General features: G+C 42.1%; 1 protein-coding gene across 1 annotated transcript in view; it reads left to right on the top strand.

Moving 5' to 3' along the window:
• LOC126484156 (venom dipeptidyl peptidase 4-like) overlaps window positions 1-21,001 on the top strand; it is a 282,662-nt gene that overhangs the window by 162,023 nt on the left and 99,638 nt on the right. The window contains exons 3-4 of the mRNA XM_050107552.1: window positions 10,435-10,529; window positions 16,777-16,854. Of these exons, the coding sequence (XP_049963509.1) occupies window positions 10,435-10,529; window positions 16,777-16,854 (173 nt within the window). The remainder of the gene's footprint in view (window positions 1-10,434; window positions 10,530-16,776; window positions 16,855-21,001) is intronic.

The following is a 21,001-nucleotide window of genomic DNA, read 5'->3' as shown; positions in this document are numbered from 1 at the left end:
TCTGATTCAGGTTTTCTGTGATTTCCCTGAATCACTTCAGGCCGATGCTGGGATGGTTTCTTTGAAAGGGTATGGCCGATTTCGTTCCCCATCCTTCCTTAATCCGTGCGCTCCGTCTCTAATGAAATGACCTCGTTGCCGATGGGATGTTAAACAGTAATCTCCTCCTCCAGCCACGACACACTGCATTATTGTCTCAGAAACGCTGTACCGGGTTCTTATGTCACGTGTTTCTCGCTTATTTCTGCCTACATTGTTATTAAAATAGAACAGATCGCTTTTCCCATTTTCAATAATAATGCAATATATCAAACCAATGCTAATTTTACGAATAAAAATCACTCTTTTTCTTTTTTAAAAAAAAGGGCTATTTAAAAAAGAAAAATTTAAGCGCTGCTGCTGTGGCTAATTGATATTTAGGTTTCTTACTTGGTTATGAGCGAAAAATTTAAAAACGCCTGTTATAACCGATGTCAAACAAATACCGAAAAATATCCGTTATTCAGAACTAAAATACTGGCAAAGGTTTTAACAGGTCGGTTTTTCCTATTCCTAATACGGATAGGCCCATCGTGATACATACACAGAACTGTCAGGCGCCTCTCTCCACTGCCTTGTCAGGGGAATGCGGAATGATGGCCGAGGTGTTGACAGTTTGTTGTGCTTCAGACGTCATCATTCTGTCCGTCTTGATACTTGTCCCGCTGTAAACAAGCCAGTGTCATGGCTCAGGTAACGAGACATGACTGTACAATCCTGCAGAGTCAAACAAACGGTATGTCTGTTCTCTCGGGCACTAGTCACGTTGGTCCATCGAGACACTGCGTGTGGTGAGTGTAACCGTCCTGAACCCATCAGTTTCTTATTACCATGGCAGCTGTGGGATCACGACCAATACGAGCATCAATATCAGGAACAGAAAACAGTAATCCCGATAGGCCACGATCCCTTCACCATTGAAATACAACACGTACTTGTTGATCTTTCCACCTATCAGACGAGACTTAACAAGATCTTCCCACAAACAAACAACACCGAAATGCGATTTCTGCATGGGAAACCCGCTTCCTAATCTTTTCTTATATGCTGAATGTACGCTGGTGAGCAAAACTTATGGACAAAAGTAATTTTCGCATGATGTTTCACTGCCAAGCAATGTAACTCGATGAAACTTGGACCATACATAGAAAGAACTGCTTCACTATAGTACAGAAGGTAAGTGAAAGAAATACGCAATGAGACAACAGAAATGACACTTTTATTTTAAATTTTGTGTTAAGGTCTTATGGGACCAAACTGCTGAGGTCATTGGTCCCTAAACTTACACACTATTTAATCTAACTTACACTAAGGACAACACACACACATGCCCGAGGGAGGACTTGAACCTCTGACGGGGGAAGCCGCACGAACCGTGACAAAGCACGTGAGACTGCTCGGTTACCTCCCTGGATATAACAAAATTCGGGACGTGGTTCCCAATAAGGTGTGTGACCATCACAGACGGCAGTGCATGCCCTGGACTTTGCTCCCACACTGCTTGTGAGGTTGGTAAGGAGTTCTTGTGATGGGGCGTTCCATGTCTCCACTAGTGCGGTTGACAACAGCTGGATGGTCGTCGGTGCATGTGGGTGTGTTGCAATACATCTCCGCAGTGCGTCCCTCCTGTGTTTGATGGGGTTTAGGTCTGGGGAACGGGCCGAATGTATGAGGTGCTTTCAATAAGTAACGCAACACATTTTTCCTCGGCCAGTTTCTGTTGAAAAAATTCTGAATTTGTTGAGGGACATTGTGGAATTTTTCCTGATTCAGCATCTATAGTTTCATGAACTTCTGATAGATGACAGCGCTATACAAGGTGCTATCAAAAATTTTCGGGACAAGTGCTGCCATCTGTTGAAAACCTTACCTATGGATTAGTGGTTACCATCACCCCGAAGTAGTTCCCATCCGCACGTACACACCGGTCCCAGCACTTCTGCCACTGGTCAGACGTTTTTAAGGGTGTTTATCACCGCTACCGATGCTTCTTGAATCCTCTCTAGAGTGTCGAGATGACGGCCTTTCAACTTGAGTTTCAGTTTTGGGTGAAGTGCGAAGTCGCAAGGTGCCAAATCTGGCGAGCACGCTGGGTGGGGTACAACCGCCATGTTGTTTTTTGCCAAAAAGGTCCTGGTGAGCAAGGACATGTGACAGGGCCCACTGTTGTGATGCAGGAGTCAGTTCCCTTGATTCCAAAGTTCGGGCCATCATCGCCACACGTTTTCACGGAATCGTCACATAACGTCACAGTAGTATGCGGAATTTACTGTTTGGTTGGGTGGGACGAATTCTTTGTGCGCAATTCTCTTGGTATCAAAGAAAACGATGACCATGCTCTTCACTTGCCTCGCTTTTTTGGGTCTTGGAGAGCCCGGGCTCTTCCACTGGGTCGATTTTTGCTTTGTCTCTGGGTCATAACCGTAAATCCAGCTCTTATCATCAGTGATACCCTGTGACAAGAAGATTGGATCATCAGATGCAGTCTGACGGAGGTCTGAGCACACCTCAACACGCTGTGCCTTCTGATCGGCAGTCAAGATCCTTGGCACAAATTATGCGGCGACAAGATGCAAGCCCAATTCATCAGTCAACATTTGTTGACATGTTACATAACCAATACCCTCTTCATCCGCAAGGTCTTGAATGGTTCGACGTCGATCCGCACGAACTAAAGGTTGAAGTTTGGCAACAATGTCTGGCATTGTGCAGCTAATGGGCCTTCAGTGTGAGCATCATCTTCGACGTCTGTACGGCTGGCTCTGATCTGAGCATGCCACTCAAACACACATGTATGGCTCACTCTCTGTACCCTAAACACTTGTTGAATCATCGCAAGAGTCTCCGTAGCATTTTTCTCGAGATTCGCACAAATGGTTCAAATGGCTCTGAGCAATATGGGACTCAACATCTTAGGTCATAAGTCCCCTAGAACTTAGAACTACTTAAACCTAACTAACCTAAGGACATCACACACACCCATGCCCGAGGCAGGATTCGAACCTGCGACCGTAGCAGCCTTGCGGCTCCGGACTGCAGCGCCAGAACCGCACGGCCACCGCGGCCGGCGAGATTCGCACAGAATTTGATACACATGCGCTGTTCTGTTCGCGGATCCATCGTAAAATCGCCACATACCCAACACAGAGTATTAGGGAAATCACTGGGAACACACAACAAGTCCTCCCAGCTGAATGCCACTCTGCACACTGACTCATCAGATATGCAGCCCTCGTCACCTAGCGATGCAAAGATCTACTATGCCCTACTTTCCGTAACACAATTAGTTGCCTCGTACTTGTGAGAAACCATGGTTCATTTACGGAGTTTGGAAAGTGTGTGGTGATCAGTGCGCGTGCTTACTTTGAGGCCGAAAAGCAACAGGGCAGGAGCAATTCTGTATAACGGCCAGTAAAAGACGACCTTTGAATGTCTCGGTATTAGTGAAAGTGCAGTGGAGCGAGTTTCGAGAGAATATAGAGAAACTTCATGTCTTCTGTCACCAAAAGAGAGTTCTGACAGGTGACAGACGTTTGCATTGGAATGCTCCATTGTTAGCTGCAACAAGCAGAAGACATGTTTTGTTGGTGCTGCACATTTTAGCGATTTTGATCGAGATAAGCTTATGCTGCAGTGTTCTTTGGGACGCGAGTGCAGAAGTGTGCACAGAATAAGCTAAGTGAAAAATCCGTGCAACATGCACGTTTATTTATATATAAAAGCTGACTTACCAATTTTTCTTGTTTGAGACCGCTTCTACAAGATGGTGTGTCGATTTAAAGTTCTATATTCGCATACTTTACTGTTCTCGTCGCTTCTTCTGCTTAATCTTTCATTGATTGTATCGATACCCGTTCATATTGTTATATATTGTGAAATTTCGAACATTCTAGAGTGCCGCGATAATCTAGTATCGTTATCGTCAATTCTAGGCTTAAACTAAAGGACAGTAGGGCTATCCTCACTCAGAACAATCTTTCTCTAATTTCGTTGTGCAATTACCTAAGAAATAGGTTAGTTTCAGATGCTTATAAAACTATATTTTCGTAAGTTAATGGTGCGAGTGATTTTTATTTGGATAACTAATTTAAATTTTTAAGGACAGTAGGGCTATCCGCTTTCAAAACAATCTTTCTCTAATGTCGTTGTACAATTACGTGAGAAATAGGTTACTTTCAGAATTTTCGGACGCTTACGAAAGTGTATTTCAGTTAAGTTAATGGTACGAGTGTTTTGGATAAGTAATTTAATTCGTAGTCAGTCAGCGTTTGTGGTTCACAATTCAGCCAAAGTATACATCACCTCAGAATTTCATTGTGTATCAACGCAAATGAACATGTGTTTTCAGAATTTTCACAAGCTTTGACGATTTGTAACAAATCGGGGTTTGTGATTTAGTTAGTGTAGCAGAATTTCCAACACATTGTGTTACATTTAGTCCTCCCTTAGGAGCAGTAGACCTCGGCATTATCTTCATTTATCGTAAATTAACCCAGTTACCGAGTTTGCTAACAACTATAATTAACATGAAAACGTTTTAGGAAACTAATAATTTTACGACAGGTTTTTGTGTTGCCTTAACTGAAATCTCGTTTTCTGTATCTGCTTCAATTCTTATAGGAATTAGAAAACTTTTAGCTCTGCAAATTAAATGATAATCAACAGGTTTAATTTAAAGTCCTCTGTTCACTGCCTTGTAATACATTGCACCAGCCAAAATGCAGCCCCACTGTGAATGCTGTTCTCAAACAGGGAATGAGTTGCTTGACATTTGTAAGCAACTGGGAGTCGCTCTGACTACTGTCAAACAATTGACAGCCGCTGCGAATTGGTGTGTTGGAAAAGCTCCAGATGTACCTGACATAATATCCTCTCCTGTGAATCCTAATGATGGTAGCAAGGGACAGAAAAGGACACCAGGTGCACTCAGTGTGCATGTCTGGGGCCCTCATTCAACCTGTTGGAGAGGCTATTCTGGCAGCCATTGAGGGAACAGGGTGCAACCAACTGCAGATTGTGGCGCACGTGGAAGCAAAGTATGCCTGTCATCTGGGCTCCGCGGTTATTCTTGGGTCATACCAGATACTGGAAGAGAAGGTTGAGAAGACTAGACTTGGAGAATGGAGTTTAAACGAAGCTCACAATTGTCCCCAGAACTGATTATGGCCCTTTGGTTCTGAGTCAAGCAGAAGGACTGAACCGGAGACTTCGTAAGTTCTGTGGCAAGCTGGGCTGCGACTTCCTGGACTTGAGCCATAGGGTTGAGAACTGTGGCCCCCTCCCTAAATAGGTCAGGCGTGCACTCACATTATATGCTGCCACTCAGGTAGCTGACTGTGTGTGGGGTACACGCAAAGGTTTTTTAGATTAGGCTATTGTCCATCAGCTCTAGGTAACGATAGCTGTAGGAAACCCAAAAATATCACTGTAAGACCGCAAGAAATGTCCTCCCCCCGCCTCCCCCCCCCCCCACACACACACACAGGTGAGAGTATTAAAATCCTAATGCTAAACTGCCGAAGCATTTGCAACAAAGTGCCAGAGTTTGAAGCGCTCATGAAAACTCCCAAAGTGATTCACAAGATGCACTCTGGATTGCAACAAGCAGTGCAGTCACCTAAGGATTGGGACACATAGCCAAACAGTTTGACACAGCTGCAGGAGTGGATGCAAGGCTGAGCATACTGGACTATGGCTCTAACAGACAATTTCTTGTGGACACCAGCTCCACAGTGAACACCATACCTGGACCTACAGCAGAACAAGCTGAAGTAATACAATCAGTTGCTCTAGAAAACAGCTTTCGGTAATTATAGAGATTTCTTGAAGTTATACATTTCTATGGAAGACAGTTTGCAAAAGCTATGACGATACAGGTCCTGTTTACAGATGCAATCAGGGGGGAAAAGCAAACATGGCAATCAGACTCTCAATGGACGAAGGAAATACAATAAACGTTTGACAACATCAAACTCTGCCTGCAGGATGCCAGAACCCTGGCTCACCCCATCGCCAATGCCCTCTTGTCCATCACTGATGATGCTAGTGACATGGCAGTTGGTATGGTTCTCCAGCAACTGATCAGTGGACAACAGCAACTGTTGTGGTTCTTTTCACACAAGCTTACTGATTCACAATGCAAATGGTCTGCATTCAGCTGCAAGCACCTAGCTGTGTATGAGGCATTGCAGTGCTTCAGAGTGGATGTGGGCAGCACGCCATTCACAGTTGACACTGACTGTTGACCACTCGCAGAAGCTATATGTCACCCAGCTAAAGACTGTCCTTCGAGGCGTTTCTACCAACTCGACTATGTTGGTCAGTTCACCACTGATGTCCAACACATCAAGGGTGCTGAAAACTTAGTGGCAGATTATCTGTCATACATCAATGCACTATGTACAAACATTATCTATTAAGTCCTCACCTCAGCACAAGGAAAAGAATCCACAAATCTGCAAGCTCCCGCAGAACTAATCGACCTGCCTGAAGTTTTGATGCCACACTCTTCCTAGTTCTGAGAAACAAATGTGGTGTGACGTGTCACAAGGTTTAATCCACATGTCACTTCCACTTCCAATGCAGAAACACATCATTGACAATGTCCACTACTTATCTCACTCGGGAACTCGATCTTATATCAAACTAGTCACTGATCATTTTCTTTGGGCAGATGTGAAACGCAACTGTGAATAGTAGACACTGGCTTGAAAAGCATGCTAGCACTGCAAAATGGGGCACCATGGCAGCCCTACACCCATACAGTACAACATTCCCACAGGTAGACTGCAGCACGTACATCTAGTTCTAGTAGGCCTACTCCCAGAGTCCGGTGACAGTAGATACCTAATTTCGAAAACAGACTGTGTAACATGATGGGTTGAAACATTATCTGTACCAGATGTTGTGGCAGAGACCACAGTGGAGCTTTCATGCACATTTCCGGCCACCATTACCCCAGACCCGGGCCAACAGTTTGAGTCGGCCCTGTTCTCCGAGTTGTACAACCCTTGTGGGGTTACACATTACCACACCACCTTATATCACCCGCAGAGCCACAGACTGGTAGAGTGGTGGCATCACCCACACCTTAAAAGCAGCACTCAAGTGCCACATAGTCAACGAACAGAATCCTTGCCCTGGCTGCCACCGGTTGTACATTTGGTTTATAAGGAAGACCTGCAGGCATCTGTACAGCAAGCTGCCGAACCTACCAGATGAGTTCCTTGAACCCACAGCTCTTGGTCCCAAACCAGTTAAAAGACATTGTCAGGTAAGTGTAAAGGCACATCTTGTACATTAGAGTGCCATAGCCAGAGCCTCAAGGATCTCCCAAGATCTTCATACATAAGGCCCTAGCAAACTGCAAATTTACAATGCTGTGCCATGAGACCGTACCATACAGTGGCCCCCCTCAAGACCCTGTGGGGGGGATACAACACCTTTGATATACTTCCCCTTGACAAGCCCACAACAATTTCAGTGCACAGACTCAAGCCTGCCAGGGTTCTACACAATACTGCTGATGCTCAGGACACCCAGCCTGCAAAATTGGCTGCAAATCACAGCTGCAGGTGAACACCCCATGCTGACCAGAGTCACTGCAAGTGAGGCCTCCTGCAGGTCCTTCTCCCCCTGCAGCAGATGCCACTCAGCAGTACCGTTACAATCGCACCTGTTGACTAGCGCCTCACCTCAATGACTACATTGTCAACTAAGAAAAGATGTTTAAACCACCTCCCCCTGCGCCCTGCACTACAAGGGGGTGGATTGTGTGGGAACTTTACCCATCAGAGATGTGAAATATATAATGGACTACAGTCCTTGACAATAATAATATTTTTGTTCTTTGGTGAAGTGTATTCTCTCCATATCAGTTAGTCCATATGTCAAGTTCCATGTTGTATGGATGTAATTTCAAGTGTACTCAAGTTATTAATAAAGCAAGTGTATTAGTAACCAGTGTATTAGAGAATCATCCAGTGCATTTCCCACACAAAAGTCTAAATGAATTATGTGAGTTCTTCATGAAATAAAATCTTGCTAATAACAGAAGTGTACTGTTTCAGTTTGTCAGGCCAACTGACACTCATTGAATAACACTAAGTCTTAGGTCATCCAGACCACAAAATATCTGTGCACTTTTCAGAAGGGATATGAAAATTTTTTGTTCCTTGGTTTTAACAGTTGTAGTGTAGGAGACTACAGTCGCTTGTTAACCTTATCAAGAAGCTTGCAGAAATTTTTACAATGTATTTTGAGAAACTGCCCTTCCTCTGATTTTGGTGCTGAAGGTTACATACCCTATATTCATCAACATGTTACAATACTTCATACAACATTCAAACTGTAGCATATGCAGCAATATTCCAACACAAGTTTTGCTATGGAAATACTAATAGGGGACGGAACCTTGTGGTTGGGATAGCATTCTGAAAATGCCAGGCTCTTTACAAGGATGTTGCAAATGCTACAAGCATGAGAAAAAGCTACTCTGATTGTTGTGAGAATGATATCACAGAGGGATAAATTTATTTGAGGACTGAAGGGAGTCATACCCTGACCAGAATATTCCACTGAAACCTTCTGTGCCTGGTTTTACTGGATTAATAAAGAGGGATGAGGCTATTTTCAAGCACATACTTCAGGCATGCACTTTGCAGTAGTTTCCAGAATAGGCATGTGTGAGGGGAATTTGAAAAGTTCATGCAAGAATAAAAACTACTTAATTGTTTGGGGTAAACCTTTTTTGTTTCTCAACATAGTCTCCATTTAGACTTATACACTTTGTCCAATGCTGTTCTAATTTCTTGAGCCCTTCTGAATAATAGGAATTGTCTAAGTCTGCAAAATAGGTATTAGTTGCTGCAGTCACCTCCTTGTTTGAATAAAATCTTTGTCCCACCAGCCATTTCTTCAAATTGGGGAACAAATAGTAGTCCGAGGGACCCAAGTCTGGAGAACAGGGGGGATGTGAAACGAGTTGGAATCCTATTTCCATTACTTTTGCGATCGCAACTGCTGAGATGTGTGCTGGTGGATTGTTGTGATGGAAAAGGACTGTTTTGCAGTCCAGTCACCGGTGTTTTTCTTGCAGCTCGGTTTTCAAACGGTGCAGTAATGATGAATAATATGCACCTGTAATAGTTTTACTGTTTTCCAGATAGTTGATGAGGATTATCCCTTGCAAATCCCAAAAGACACTCGCCATAACCTTTCCAGACGAAGGAATGGTCTTCGCCTTTTTGGTGCATATTCCCCCTTGGTAACCCATTGTTTAGATTGTTGTTTGGTCTCAGGAGTATAGTAATGTATCCATGTTTTATCCACATTGATGAAACGACGCTTGAAGGCCTGTGGATTCTTCCTGAACAACTGCAAACCGTCCTTGCAACACTTCACACGATTTTGTTTTCGGTCAGGCGTGAGCAATTGTGGAACCCATCTTGCGGATAGCTTTCTCATATCCAAATGTGTATGTGTATTATGTACCCATTCATTCAAGTTACCCACAGCACTATCAATCTCACACACCTTAACTCTTCTGTCATCCATCACCATATCATGGATTTTGTCAATGATTTCTGGAGTTCAGCATCACTTGTGCCCATTTGGCCACTCCAAAAATTTTGATACCACTTATAAACTGTTCTAATCGAAGGTTCAGAGTCACCGTAATGTTTATCAAGCTTCTCTTTAGTCTCCTGAGGTGTTTTTCCTTTCATAAAGTAATGTGTAATCACCACACGAAATTCTTTTTCGTCCATTTTTTGACAGTCACTTGACTTCCTTGATTCACACAAATGCCAAACAGAAAGAAATAGACCAATATGGCTGAAACCTGGTGTGTGTTCTTTCCAAAGATGCTACTAACGAAACATGACCTCGATATGCACCGGTGGTGCCATCTCTTGGGCTTCACACCAACTTTTCAAACGCCCCTCATAGTGCTGTTAGAAGGGGAGTGTCAGAAAGGAGGGGGGCAGTAGGAGATTTCCAGGGAGAAGTGTATTTACATGTGATCAGTATGGTCATTATGAGTGAGAAAAGTCTGGAAGACATGGGTGTGAATGCAAACTTACAGAGAAAATAGAAATTTAAGTATTTAATAAATCATTTTTTGGATAAATTTAATTTCTTACCCATAAATGCAATGTTAGTAATCAACTGTCTGGTTCCAGTATTTCTTTTGCAACTGCCTCATAGTTACCAAGTTTCTTGACTTTGCATTTACAATACTATTAAAAACAGAATAGAGCATTCTTTTCACATTTATCTTCCTTTGTTTTCTCATCCCTCTTTTCCCCTGCAAACGTCTTCCACTCCTATCACCAGCTTCCGCAAACCATTTCTTTTTGTAATATCAGAGTTCAACACATTAAAATTCTTTTACAGATGACAAATTCTTCTATCGTGACAAGAGGAACAATGCTGTACTGTTTGATTTGCTCAGTAGAAGACATCAAATAATGACAGCAAACAGATCCTTGGTAAGATGTGAAATTTCTGTTGCTTGATGTCTCTGTGATATTTGCTTCTTTAACTGTGAATAGCATATTTGAGAATTTACATCCACATATCCATTTATTTAAAAGTCAACATTAAACACATTGGTTTTCTTGCTTGAGCTATTTTTTTACTGACATGTTTCCTAGACAGTGAAGCATCCAATATATTGTTCACCATATTTTTACTTGAATTTTGGTGGTTGAAGGGACCTTTATTCTGCTATTTAGTAACTAGAACTCCTTCTATATTTGATTGTAGATTCAATTAATAATTATTCTGGCTTCAGCTTGTGTAGTTACACAGTCATTTATTCATTCGTTCATTCATCATCTTTGGTAGATCCAGTCAAAAAAGAGAATTCTCAGGGATGTGAAATGAGTCAAGGTATACAAAAGACAAGCAACTCATAGGAAATTAATCTGCATACTCTGTTTCTAACTGACTGTCACTGTACTCCTGCAACATTATTTCTGCTTATGCCAGCTACAATTAGCTAGTAAATTAGGAGGAAGGATACTACATGAAGAAGAAAGCTGTTGATTTTTCAGTCATATTAAATAGTTGCTGTTTATGTTCTATTGGTAGGCCTACCTTAATATTTATTTTGTTAGTATTATTAAATAAAAAAGTTATGTACAAGGACTGTTCAAAAAATTCCTGAACTTTGTCCACAATTTTTTTCTATGCTTATCTTTAACTTATTGTGCATGGTCTTCTTCAAAACACACTCCTCCACAATTGATACACCACTCCCAACACTGTTTACACTTCCAGAAGCAGTCTTGGTATTCCTCTTGCTGGACTGCGTGAAGCACTGTCTCCAAATTTTCTTTTATCTCATCTATCATTGCAAATCTTCAGCCTTTCAATGGGGTTTTCAACTTTGGAAATGATTCTCTTAAGGAACATCTTGTTCTCATTTGCATGATCCAAAAGCTTTTCTAAGATTGTGAGGTGGAGGTCTTTCTGGTCTTCTAGTCTTGACTCATGAACCGTGGGATGAATCTGGCGGCAACATGATGCATTCCAAGACGCTGTGTCAGGATTTCAGGACGTGATCCAACTGAAATGTTACATTCTTTGACAATCTCTCAGACAGCCTGCCTTTGATTGGCATGCAAAATTTTGTTGATGTTCCTGACATGAGTATCATCGGTAGACATCAAAGGGCATCCTGAACAAGGCTCATCATTAACTTCTGCCTGTTGTTGTTGTGGTCTTCAGTCCTGAGACTGGTTTGATGCAGCTCTCCATGCTACTCTATCCTGTGCAAGCTTCTTCATCTCCCAGTACCTACTGCAACCTACATCCTTCTGAATCTGCTTAGTGTATTCATCTCTTGGTCTCCCTCTACGATTTTTACCCTCCACGCTGCCCTCCAATACTAAATTGGTGATCCCTTGATGCCTCAGAACATGTCCTACCAACCGATCCCTTCTTCTGGTCAAGTTGTGCCACAAACTTCTCTTCTCCCCAATCCTATTCAATACTTCCTCATTAGTTACGTGATCTACCCACCTTATCTTCAGCATTCTTCTGTAGCACCACATTTCGAAAGCTTCTATTCTCTTCTTGTCCAAACTAGTTATCGTCCATGTTTCACTTCCATACATGGCTACACTCCATACAAATACTTTCAGAAATGACTTCCTGACACTTAAATCAATACTGGATGTTAACAAATTTCTCTTCTTCAGAAACGCTTTCCTTGCCATTGCCAGCCTACATTTTATATCCTCTCTACTTCGACCATCATCAGTTATTTTGCTCCCCAAATAGCAAAACTCCTTTACTACTTTAAGTGCCTCATTTCCTAATCTAATTCCCTCAGCATCACCCGACTTAATTAGACTACATTCCATTATCCTTGTTTTGCTTTTGTTGATGTTCATCTTATATCCTCCTTTCAAGACACTGTCCATTCCATTCAACTGCTCTTCCAAGTCCTTTGCTGTCCCCGACAGAATTACAATGTCATCGGCGAACCTCAAAGTTTTTATTTCTTCTCCGTGAATTTTAATACCTACTCCGATTTTTTCTTTTGTTTCCTTCACTGCTTGCTCAATATACAGATTGAACAACATCGGGGAGAGGCTACAACCCTGTCTTACTCCCTTCCCAACCACTGCTTCCCTTTCATGTCCCTCGACTCTTGTAACTGCCATCTGGTTTCTGTACAAATTGTAAATAGCCTTTCGCTCCCTGTATTTTACCCCTGCCACCTTTAGAATTTGAAAGAGAGTATTCCAGTCAACATTGTCAAAAGCTTTCTCTAAGTCTACAAATGCTAGAAATGTAGGTTTGCCTTTCCTTAATCTTTCTTCTAAGATAAGTCGTAAGGTCAGTATTGCCTCACGTGTTCCAGTGTTTCTACGGAATCCAAACTGATCTTCCCCGAGGTTGGCTTCTACTAGTTTTTCCATTCGTCTGTAAAGAATTCGTGTTAGTATTTTGCAGCTGTGACTTATTAAGCTGATAGTTCGGTAATTTTCACATCTGTCAACACCTGCTTTCTTTGGGATTGGAATTATTATATTCTTCTTGAAGTCTGAGGGTATTTCGCCTGTTTCATACATCTTGCTCACCAGATGGTAGAGTTTTGTCAGGACTGGCTCTCCCACGGCCGTCAGTAGTTCCAATGGAATATTGTCTACTCCGGGGGCCTTGTTTCGACTCAGGTCTTTCAGTGCTCTGTCAAACTCTTCACGCAGTATCATATCTCCCATTTCATCTTCATCTACATCCTCTTCCATTTCCATAATACTTCTGCCTGGCCATTTTTAAACCATGTGAACAATTCATAATACTGAGTACAGCTTAAGCACTCATCACTGTAGGCTTCCTGAATCATTTGGTGTGTCTCTGTAAAGGTTTTCATGAGATTCATGCAAAATTTGATGCAAATGTGTTGCTCCTCTAACTCTGCCACCTCGAAATTTGCAAACTGTGTGACACGACATTCTACTCAATACAGCACTGAACAATAACTAACAAACATTCAACAATGAAACTTCTGGTTGTTAAAACAGATTAAACACAAGTGTATGCAGGGATGCCAACTGCATTTCACTCCAACTCACCATTGGCGGAAAATTACGAATGTTCTGGAACTTTTTGAACAGACTTCCTACATCTTGTTGGGATGTGGTAACTGAATGTTACTATCATTGCAGCCTATATATCCACAGTATCAGAAAACAAAATTCCTACTATTGTTTTCTTTAAGGTGGCAGTATATGCATGCTACCAAATAACTAAACTTAAACTGCCATGACAGGCAAACTAGAACATAAATGTAACAACATAGTTTAAAAGCATAAATGTCACTTATTAACAATGAATATTTACTACAAACATATTTTACTTTCTTAATAGTTAGATGTGTGGCATTAGTGTTCTATACCTAACACAATTATTTAATTTAAATAATTCTGCTGTCTGTTGGCAGTCTATGATGTAGTAGCTATGCTCTGCTATTGCTCTGTAGAACTTCGTAACTCTCTGTAGAAGAGACAAAAGGTAACAACTTCAGAATGGAACTGTTAGAACTGTGCTCTATGGTGTAATTGTAGGAAGTGTGGCAAAGCTGTGAAAGAACTGTGGTGAGTGTCAGCAGTGCATCGACTTTTATTCCTTTTGGTGGAAGGATCTTTGTCTTATTTCTGGGAAGCAAAATAGTCCATGGTTGACAGCACTGTCCGTGGTAGCTGGTGACACCATTAGCAGTGGATGTGGTGCACTTATGGATGTGCTGTGGAAGCCAAAGATAGCCCTGGTTGGTGAAAGACACCTGGTGGCCGCTGCTTGGAATTGAGGAGGTGACTGACAAGTTATTTGCATGTGTGGTGGCCGTCACTCACGGTATTTCAGTGTACCTGTTTTAACTATTTACACAGCACCTCTATAACAACATTAAAAATACACAATTTTACTACTTGTAATGCAGCTTAATAATGAAGACTGCTGCTCAGCTTGTAGATAACAGGAGTTTTCAGTCATTAAATATAGATAATCAGGAAATTTTTGGAACTATTCCTAATATGCTACCATCAAATACATGAATTAACCAAAAAGCTCTATTCTGGCCACATTACACTAAGCTTTCACTGTCCTGATTTGCAAGCAGAGTTACTAGCAGACTTTTTGTACTTTCAAACATAATTGCCCTGTATCATGATTTTCTAAAGTACTACTAGTTGGAAAAATATTTATTATATGGAAGCATGCAATAAGAATATAAGGTGAAGATGAACACCAGACATTTTTTGCAAAAGCCTGTTCAGCTACCTTGGGATTCTTACATTTACTCCTAAAGTTAGTAATAGCGAATACACTCTTCAAAGAAGAGGAAGAATATTTGGGAATAGCTTATAGAGATAGCAAGGTTCCAGCTTCATTACATCTACATCAAACAGATTACCCCAGATCAAAAATTTGATTGTAAGGGGTACACAGGAACAAATGTAGACTCATACCACAGTTTAGTAATGCTGAAGAGTAGACTGAAGTTTAAAAGAATTGTCTAGAATCATTGTGGAAAGAAATGGGATACTGAAGTACTGAGGAATAATGAGATGCATTTGAATTTCTCTAATGATGTAATGAATAACACAATAGGCATTTCAGGAATGAACATCTCTGAAAATCTCTGAAAATCATAGAAGCTGAAAAGACAAATATAGGTACAAAGAAGGAAATCATGAAGAATCCTTGTGTAACAAGGGAAATACTTTAATTTATTGATGAAAGAAGGAAGTGCAGAACCCTTCAGGGAAAGACAGGAATCTAACAATATAAGTCACATAGGAATGAAGTAAATAGAAGCAGGGAAGCCAATAAGAAGTGGCTGCATAAGAAATGGGAAGAAATTGTAAGAGGAATGGTCACCAGAAGCACTGATTCAGCATATATATTAAATTCAAAACAGCTTTTAGTGAAGTTCAAAGCAAAGGTGTCAATATTAAGAGTGCAAGAGGAATTCTGCTGCTAAACACAGAGGAGAGGGCATATAGGTGAAAAGAGTACATTGGAGGCCTCTATGAGAAGAAGGAACTGGTGATCTGATATAACAAGAAATGGCACTCAGTACGGAAAACATAGGGGATACAGTTTTATTAGGATCACAGTTAGACACCACTTTGGAAAATGTGCAATTAAATAAGGTGGCAGGTATGACTAACATTCCTTTTGAATTATCATATAATTAGGCAAGTGTCAACTAAACAACTATTCAAGCTGGTTTTCAGAATCTATCAGATCAGAAACATATCACCAGACTTCCAGAAAATACTTGCATGCAATCCCAAAGATAGAAAGAGTGTTTAAGGGTGTGAATTATTGAACGATACTCTTAACAACTTATAAAATGCAGAGGAATGTGAAATAAAACTGAGGATCTTTTAGAGGACAACCATTTTCTCTTTAGGAAGAGGAAAGGCACCAGAGAGACAGTTTCAGCATTGCAGCTGATAATGGAACAACGACTTAAGAAAATCAAGATGCTCCCATTAGATTAATTGACCTAGAGAAAGTATTTGACAATGTAAAATGCTGCAAGGTATCCAAAATTCTCAGGAAAGTAGGTGTAAGCTATGGGGATAATATGCTATGTGTACAAGAACCAAGAGCTAAAAATGAGAATTGAAGATTAAGAATGAAATTTTTACATCACAAATGATATAATACTAGTATGTATGGTTCAGGCTATACCTCGTAGAAGCACTGATAGAATTAAAAAGTAGGATCAGGAATGGAATTAAAATCCAGGGTGAAAGGATATCAATGATTAAGATCCACTGAAGACATTGTGGTCCTCAATGAAAGGAAGAAATGCAAGACATGTTCAATAATGAGCACAGACTATGTTTAGAGAATATATCACAGAAAGATGAAAGAAATGAGGAGTAGCAGAAATCAGATTAGTGGTAAGCCAAACATCAAAATGTGGGACTATGAAGTAGATGAAGTAAAGGAATTTGGCTGCCTAGGGAGCAAAATAGTGCATGACTGACAAAGCAAGGACAGAAAAGGAGATTAGCACCGGTAAACTGGCCATTTCTGTTCAAAAGAAGTGTGCTAGTATCAAACATCAGCCTTAATTTGGAGGAGAAATCACTCTATCTGAATACTGTTGCATTAGGTTAATCACAATCTGTATTCTAATGTTATAAATAATTACTTCTCATTCCCATTATCATTTACCATTACTGTTTTGTATTTTGCTTCTAGATTTCAACACTGACAGACCCTGAGTACAGACTTTCACCTGATCTGAAATACATTCTCATAATGTACAATGTGTCACGTGTAAGTACCTGATCAAGTTAAGTTTTGGTATATCAGAATTGTTTCTACCTTTTTTTTCATTTATCAGTTGATCAGTTTATTAAACACATTTGGAACTTCCTCACAGATTAAAAATCCGCACCGGAGCAGTACTCAAACCTTTAGCAGTAAAGCACTCTAATGACTGAACCTTCAAACTGATCATGCTCCTTGTGTCAGTTCCTGTATTTTTGTGTGTTATCTCCCACACTTTTCTGGTGCCACACACTCTTCCATCTCTAACTATGAACCCCTCCTCTCCCCCCCCCCCCCCCCCCCCCGCCCACTTTCTCCATTCTATCCCTGTTTGCGCCCTCTAAATCTACCTCATCCAGTCACATCTGCCACCCCCCTTCTTTACGCTTATCTGCCCTCAAACCTGCTACCCATAGTAATATACAAATATTTATTAATGATCAGTTATTCTCTACTTTGACCCTTGTGGCTTCTCGCCAATTTTAGTGTGTTTTCACCTTCCACTATCATCGTCTTCCCCAGATTTCATCTCCCTTTTTTCCCCTTGTGCATCCATTTTGTCCTTTTCACACGTATTTGGGAGTATTTTTGCGTATTTTTTCAGATGTAATTCTACTTGCTTATGTAATTTTTCGCATTTTTTGCACCACCATGGATTCTTGCTCCTTCCATCTGCATCAATACAGAAAAGTTTCTTTATCCCTAGCCAGATCCCAGTCCCACATACTGTTCCTGCATTGTTGCTTGGCTCATGAAATCCCCCCTAATGGCCTTACCATCAAATTACCCTTCTTGGGTTGCCAACCCTCCTTCCACAATGACCTCCACCTGTTCAGATACCGCCAATCCTTAGCCCTCACCAACAGAGTCCTGCAAAACCACATCAACCAAGCCCAATCCTCCTTGCAGTACCTTCTCTTCATCTGCAAAATTCTCCTGCTATGTAATCCCAAATTCCTGGAACCCATATCACACATTGAAACTCTTGCCCCACAGGAACTGGAGCAACATGCACAATGCCACCTCAAAAAGCTCTCGATCCTGTTCACTTCCTACTCCCACCTTGGAGTACCATTGTCCACCACTTCTACAACAACGTCCCACACGCTGCCTCATAACTGACAGACCCTGTCTCGCAGACCTACTACACTTACCCCACCCTCCAAAACTCCCTCCCACCACCACACAGAACCCAGAACCTAAACAGACCTGCAACACAGTTATGAACCTTTCCTCCAGAAGCCTTAGTCCCACAGAAATATCAGTCCTTTAAAAAGTCCTCACCTTTTGTCCCACTCCCAAATTCAACCATGCTAGACTAGTTAAAGACCTTCTCTCCTTCTCCCGGTCCATACAGTGGAAACACTTTTTCATCACCAACCTGACCAATCAGACTCAACCAAAGACCATTACTGAACCTTGCCTAACTCAGTTCACTCCTCCATCCAACTTTGATCCACTCCCGCTGCCTCCAAACCACCCCCTGTTAACTTTCCAGAATTTCTTAACCTCTAACCTTGCCTACCATCATTCCCCAAATCCCTCAACATGCAAACTAACCTTACATCCATAGAAAGAACCACAGTCCACCATCTAAAAACTGATCCCAACATTATAATCCTACCTGCAGACAAAGGCTCCACCACTGTTGTTTTGAATCGCAAGGATTATGTGGCAGAAGGGCTCCGTCAGGTGTCAGATACTTCCACCTACAAACCATGCCAGTAACCCAGCAGGATCTCCAGTCACTACTCAAATCCTTAGGCCCATCCCAGAACCTCTCCTCAGACTCCATCTCTCTACTTACCCCTACCTCTCCCCGCACTCACGCCTTCTACATGCTTCCTAAAGTCAATAAGCCCAACCACCCAGGATGCCCCATTGTGGCCAGTTACTGTGCCCCCACTGAGAGAATCTCTGCTCTTGTAAACCGACACCTTCTCAACCTATTACCCAGAACCTATCCTCCTATATAAAAGATACCAACCATTTCCTCGACCGACTCTCCTCACTTCCTGTCCCTTTACCACACGGTGCCCTACTCGTCACTGTTGATGCCACCTCCCTGTACACTAATATTCATAGTGCCAATGGCCTTACTGCTATCAAACACTACCTTTCCAGACGCCCTATGGATTCCAAACCAACAAGCTCCTTCCTAGTCTCCATGACCAACTATGATCCTCACCCACAATTACTTCTCCTTTGAAGGCATTACCTACAAACAAATCCGCGGTACGGCTATGGGCATCCGCATGGTACCATCCTATGCTAACCTATTCATGGGCCATCTAGAGGAATCCTTCGTAAAAACTCAGAATCCTAAACCCCTCACCTGGTTCAGATTCATTGATGACATTTTTGCTATCTGGATTGAAGGTGAGGACACCTTATTCACATTCCTCCAGAACCTCAACAACTTCTCCCCCATTTGCGTCACCTGTCCTACTCAACCCAACAAGCCACCTTCCTAGATATTGACCTCCACCTCCACCTCAGAGGTATCAGTACCTCTGTCCATATCAAAGCTACCAACCACCAGCAATACCTCCACTTCAACAGCTGCCACCCATTCCATACCAAGAAGTCCCTTCTGTACAACCTAGCCACCTGTGCTCATTGCATCTGCAGTGACGAGCAGTCCCTCTCAAAATATACCAAGGGTCTCACTGAAGCCTTCACTGACCGTAATTATCGTCCCATCCTTGTACAAAAACAAATCTCCCGTGCCTTATCTTTCCAGTCTCCCACCACCTCCCAAAGTCCCACAGTCGAGCCACAGAGGAGCATTCCCCTCATAACTCAGTATCATCCGGGACTGGAGCAACTGAATTACATTCTCTGGCAGGGTTTCGATTACCTCTCATCGTGCCCTGAAATGAAAAATCTCCTGCCCACTATCCTTCCCACACCTCCTACCGTAGTATTCCGCTGTCCACCGAACCTACACAATATACTCGTTCATCCTTACACAACCCCTGCTCCCAATCCCTTACCTCATGGCTCATACCCCTGTAATGGACCTAGATGCAAGATCTGTCCCATACATCCTCCTACCACCACCTACTCCAGTCTGGTCACTAACATCACCTATCCCATCAAAGGCAGGGCTACCTGTGAAACCAGTCATGTGATTTACAAGCTTAGCTGCAACCACTGTGCTGCATTCTATGTAGGCATGACAACCAACAGGCTGTCTGTCTGCATGAATGGCCAGCGACAAACTGTGGCCAAAAAACAAGTGGACCACCCTGTTGATGAACATGCTGCCAAACATGATATCCCTCATCTCAATGACTGCTTCACAGCCTGTGCCATATGGACCCTTCCCACCAACACCAGCTTTTCTGAATTGCGCAGGTGGGAACTTTCCCTGCAATACATCCTACATTCCCGTAACCCTCCTGGCCTCAATCTTCATTAGTCATTGTCCTCACCCATCCAGCCCCCTCCCTGTTCCCATTCCAGCACTACACAGCCATCATTTCACTGCCACACCCAGTCTTTTAATTTCTTTTTATTTCTCTCCTTTCTGCTACTTACCCCTTCCCCCCTCCATACCTTCTCTCCTGCCCTCCATCTAAACTGCAACACTTCACTGTCCGCCACTCCCACCATCCTATGCCTCCCCCTCCCCGGCCCAGCCTCCTCCTTACCTCCACCCAGTCGCCACTCCCATTATGCACTGGTGCTGCTGCTCGCAGTGTGGTTTCAGTTCTCTGAGACTGCAGACGTGTGTGCAAATTGGGTTTGCGTGAGTGCGTGTATGCGCGTGTGTGTATGTGTGTCTACTGCTGACAAAGGCCTTAATGGCTGAAAGCTATAATTGCATGAATCTTTTCGTTATGCCTATCACGACTCAGCATCTCCGCTACATAATACGTATGATTATAATACTTGTAGTGTAAGCCAATTGTAGTGTAAGTTATTTAACAATATATGTGTAGCTTTATTTCTTCCATACTACTGTCAGTTTTATCTCTGTTATCAGTCATTAACACCTGGCTTTGTCAATAGTTTTAGTCTTCACCCTCCATCAAATTTATATTGATATTTTGTGCCCCAGTTTATTTTTGTTTATTCCTCTTATCGAATGGTCACTCTGAAAAGTTTGAAAATGAGTCAGTTCTTTGTAAGGAAGTGCATTGTTAAG

This window comes from Schistocerca serialis, chromosome 6 (genome assembly GCF_023864345.2).
Source record: "Schistocerca serialis cubense isolate TAMUIC-IGC-003099 chromosome 6, iqSchSeri2.2, whole genome shotgun sequence".
NCBI lineage: Eukaryota > Metazoa > Arthropoda > Insecta > Orthoptera > Acrididae > Schistocerca > Schistocerca serialis.
This window is presented reverse-complemented; position numbering and strand designations above follow the sequence as displayed.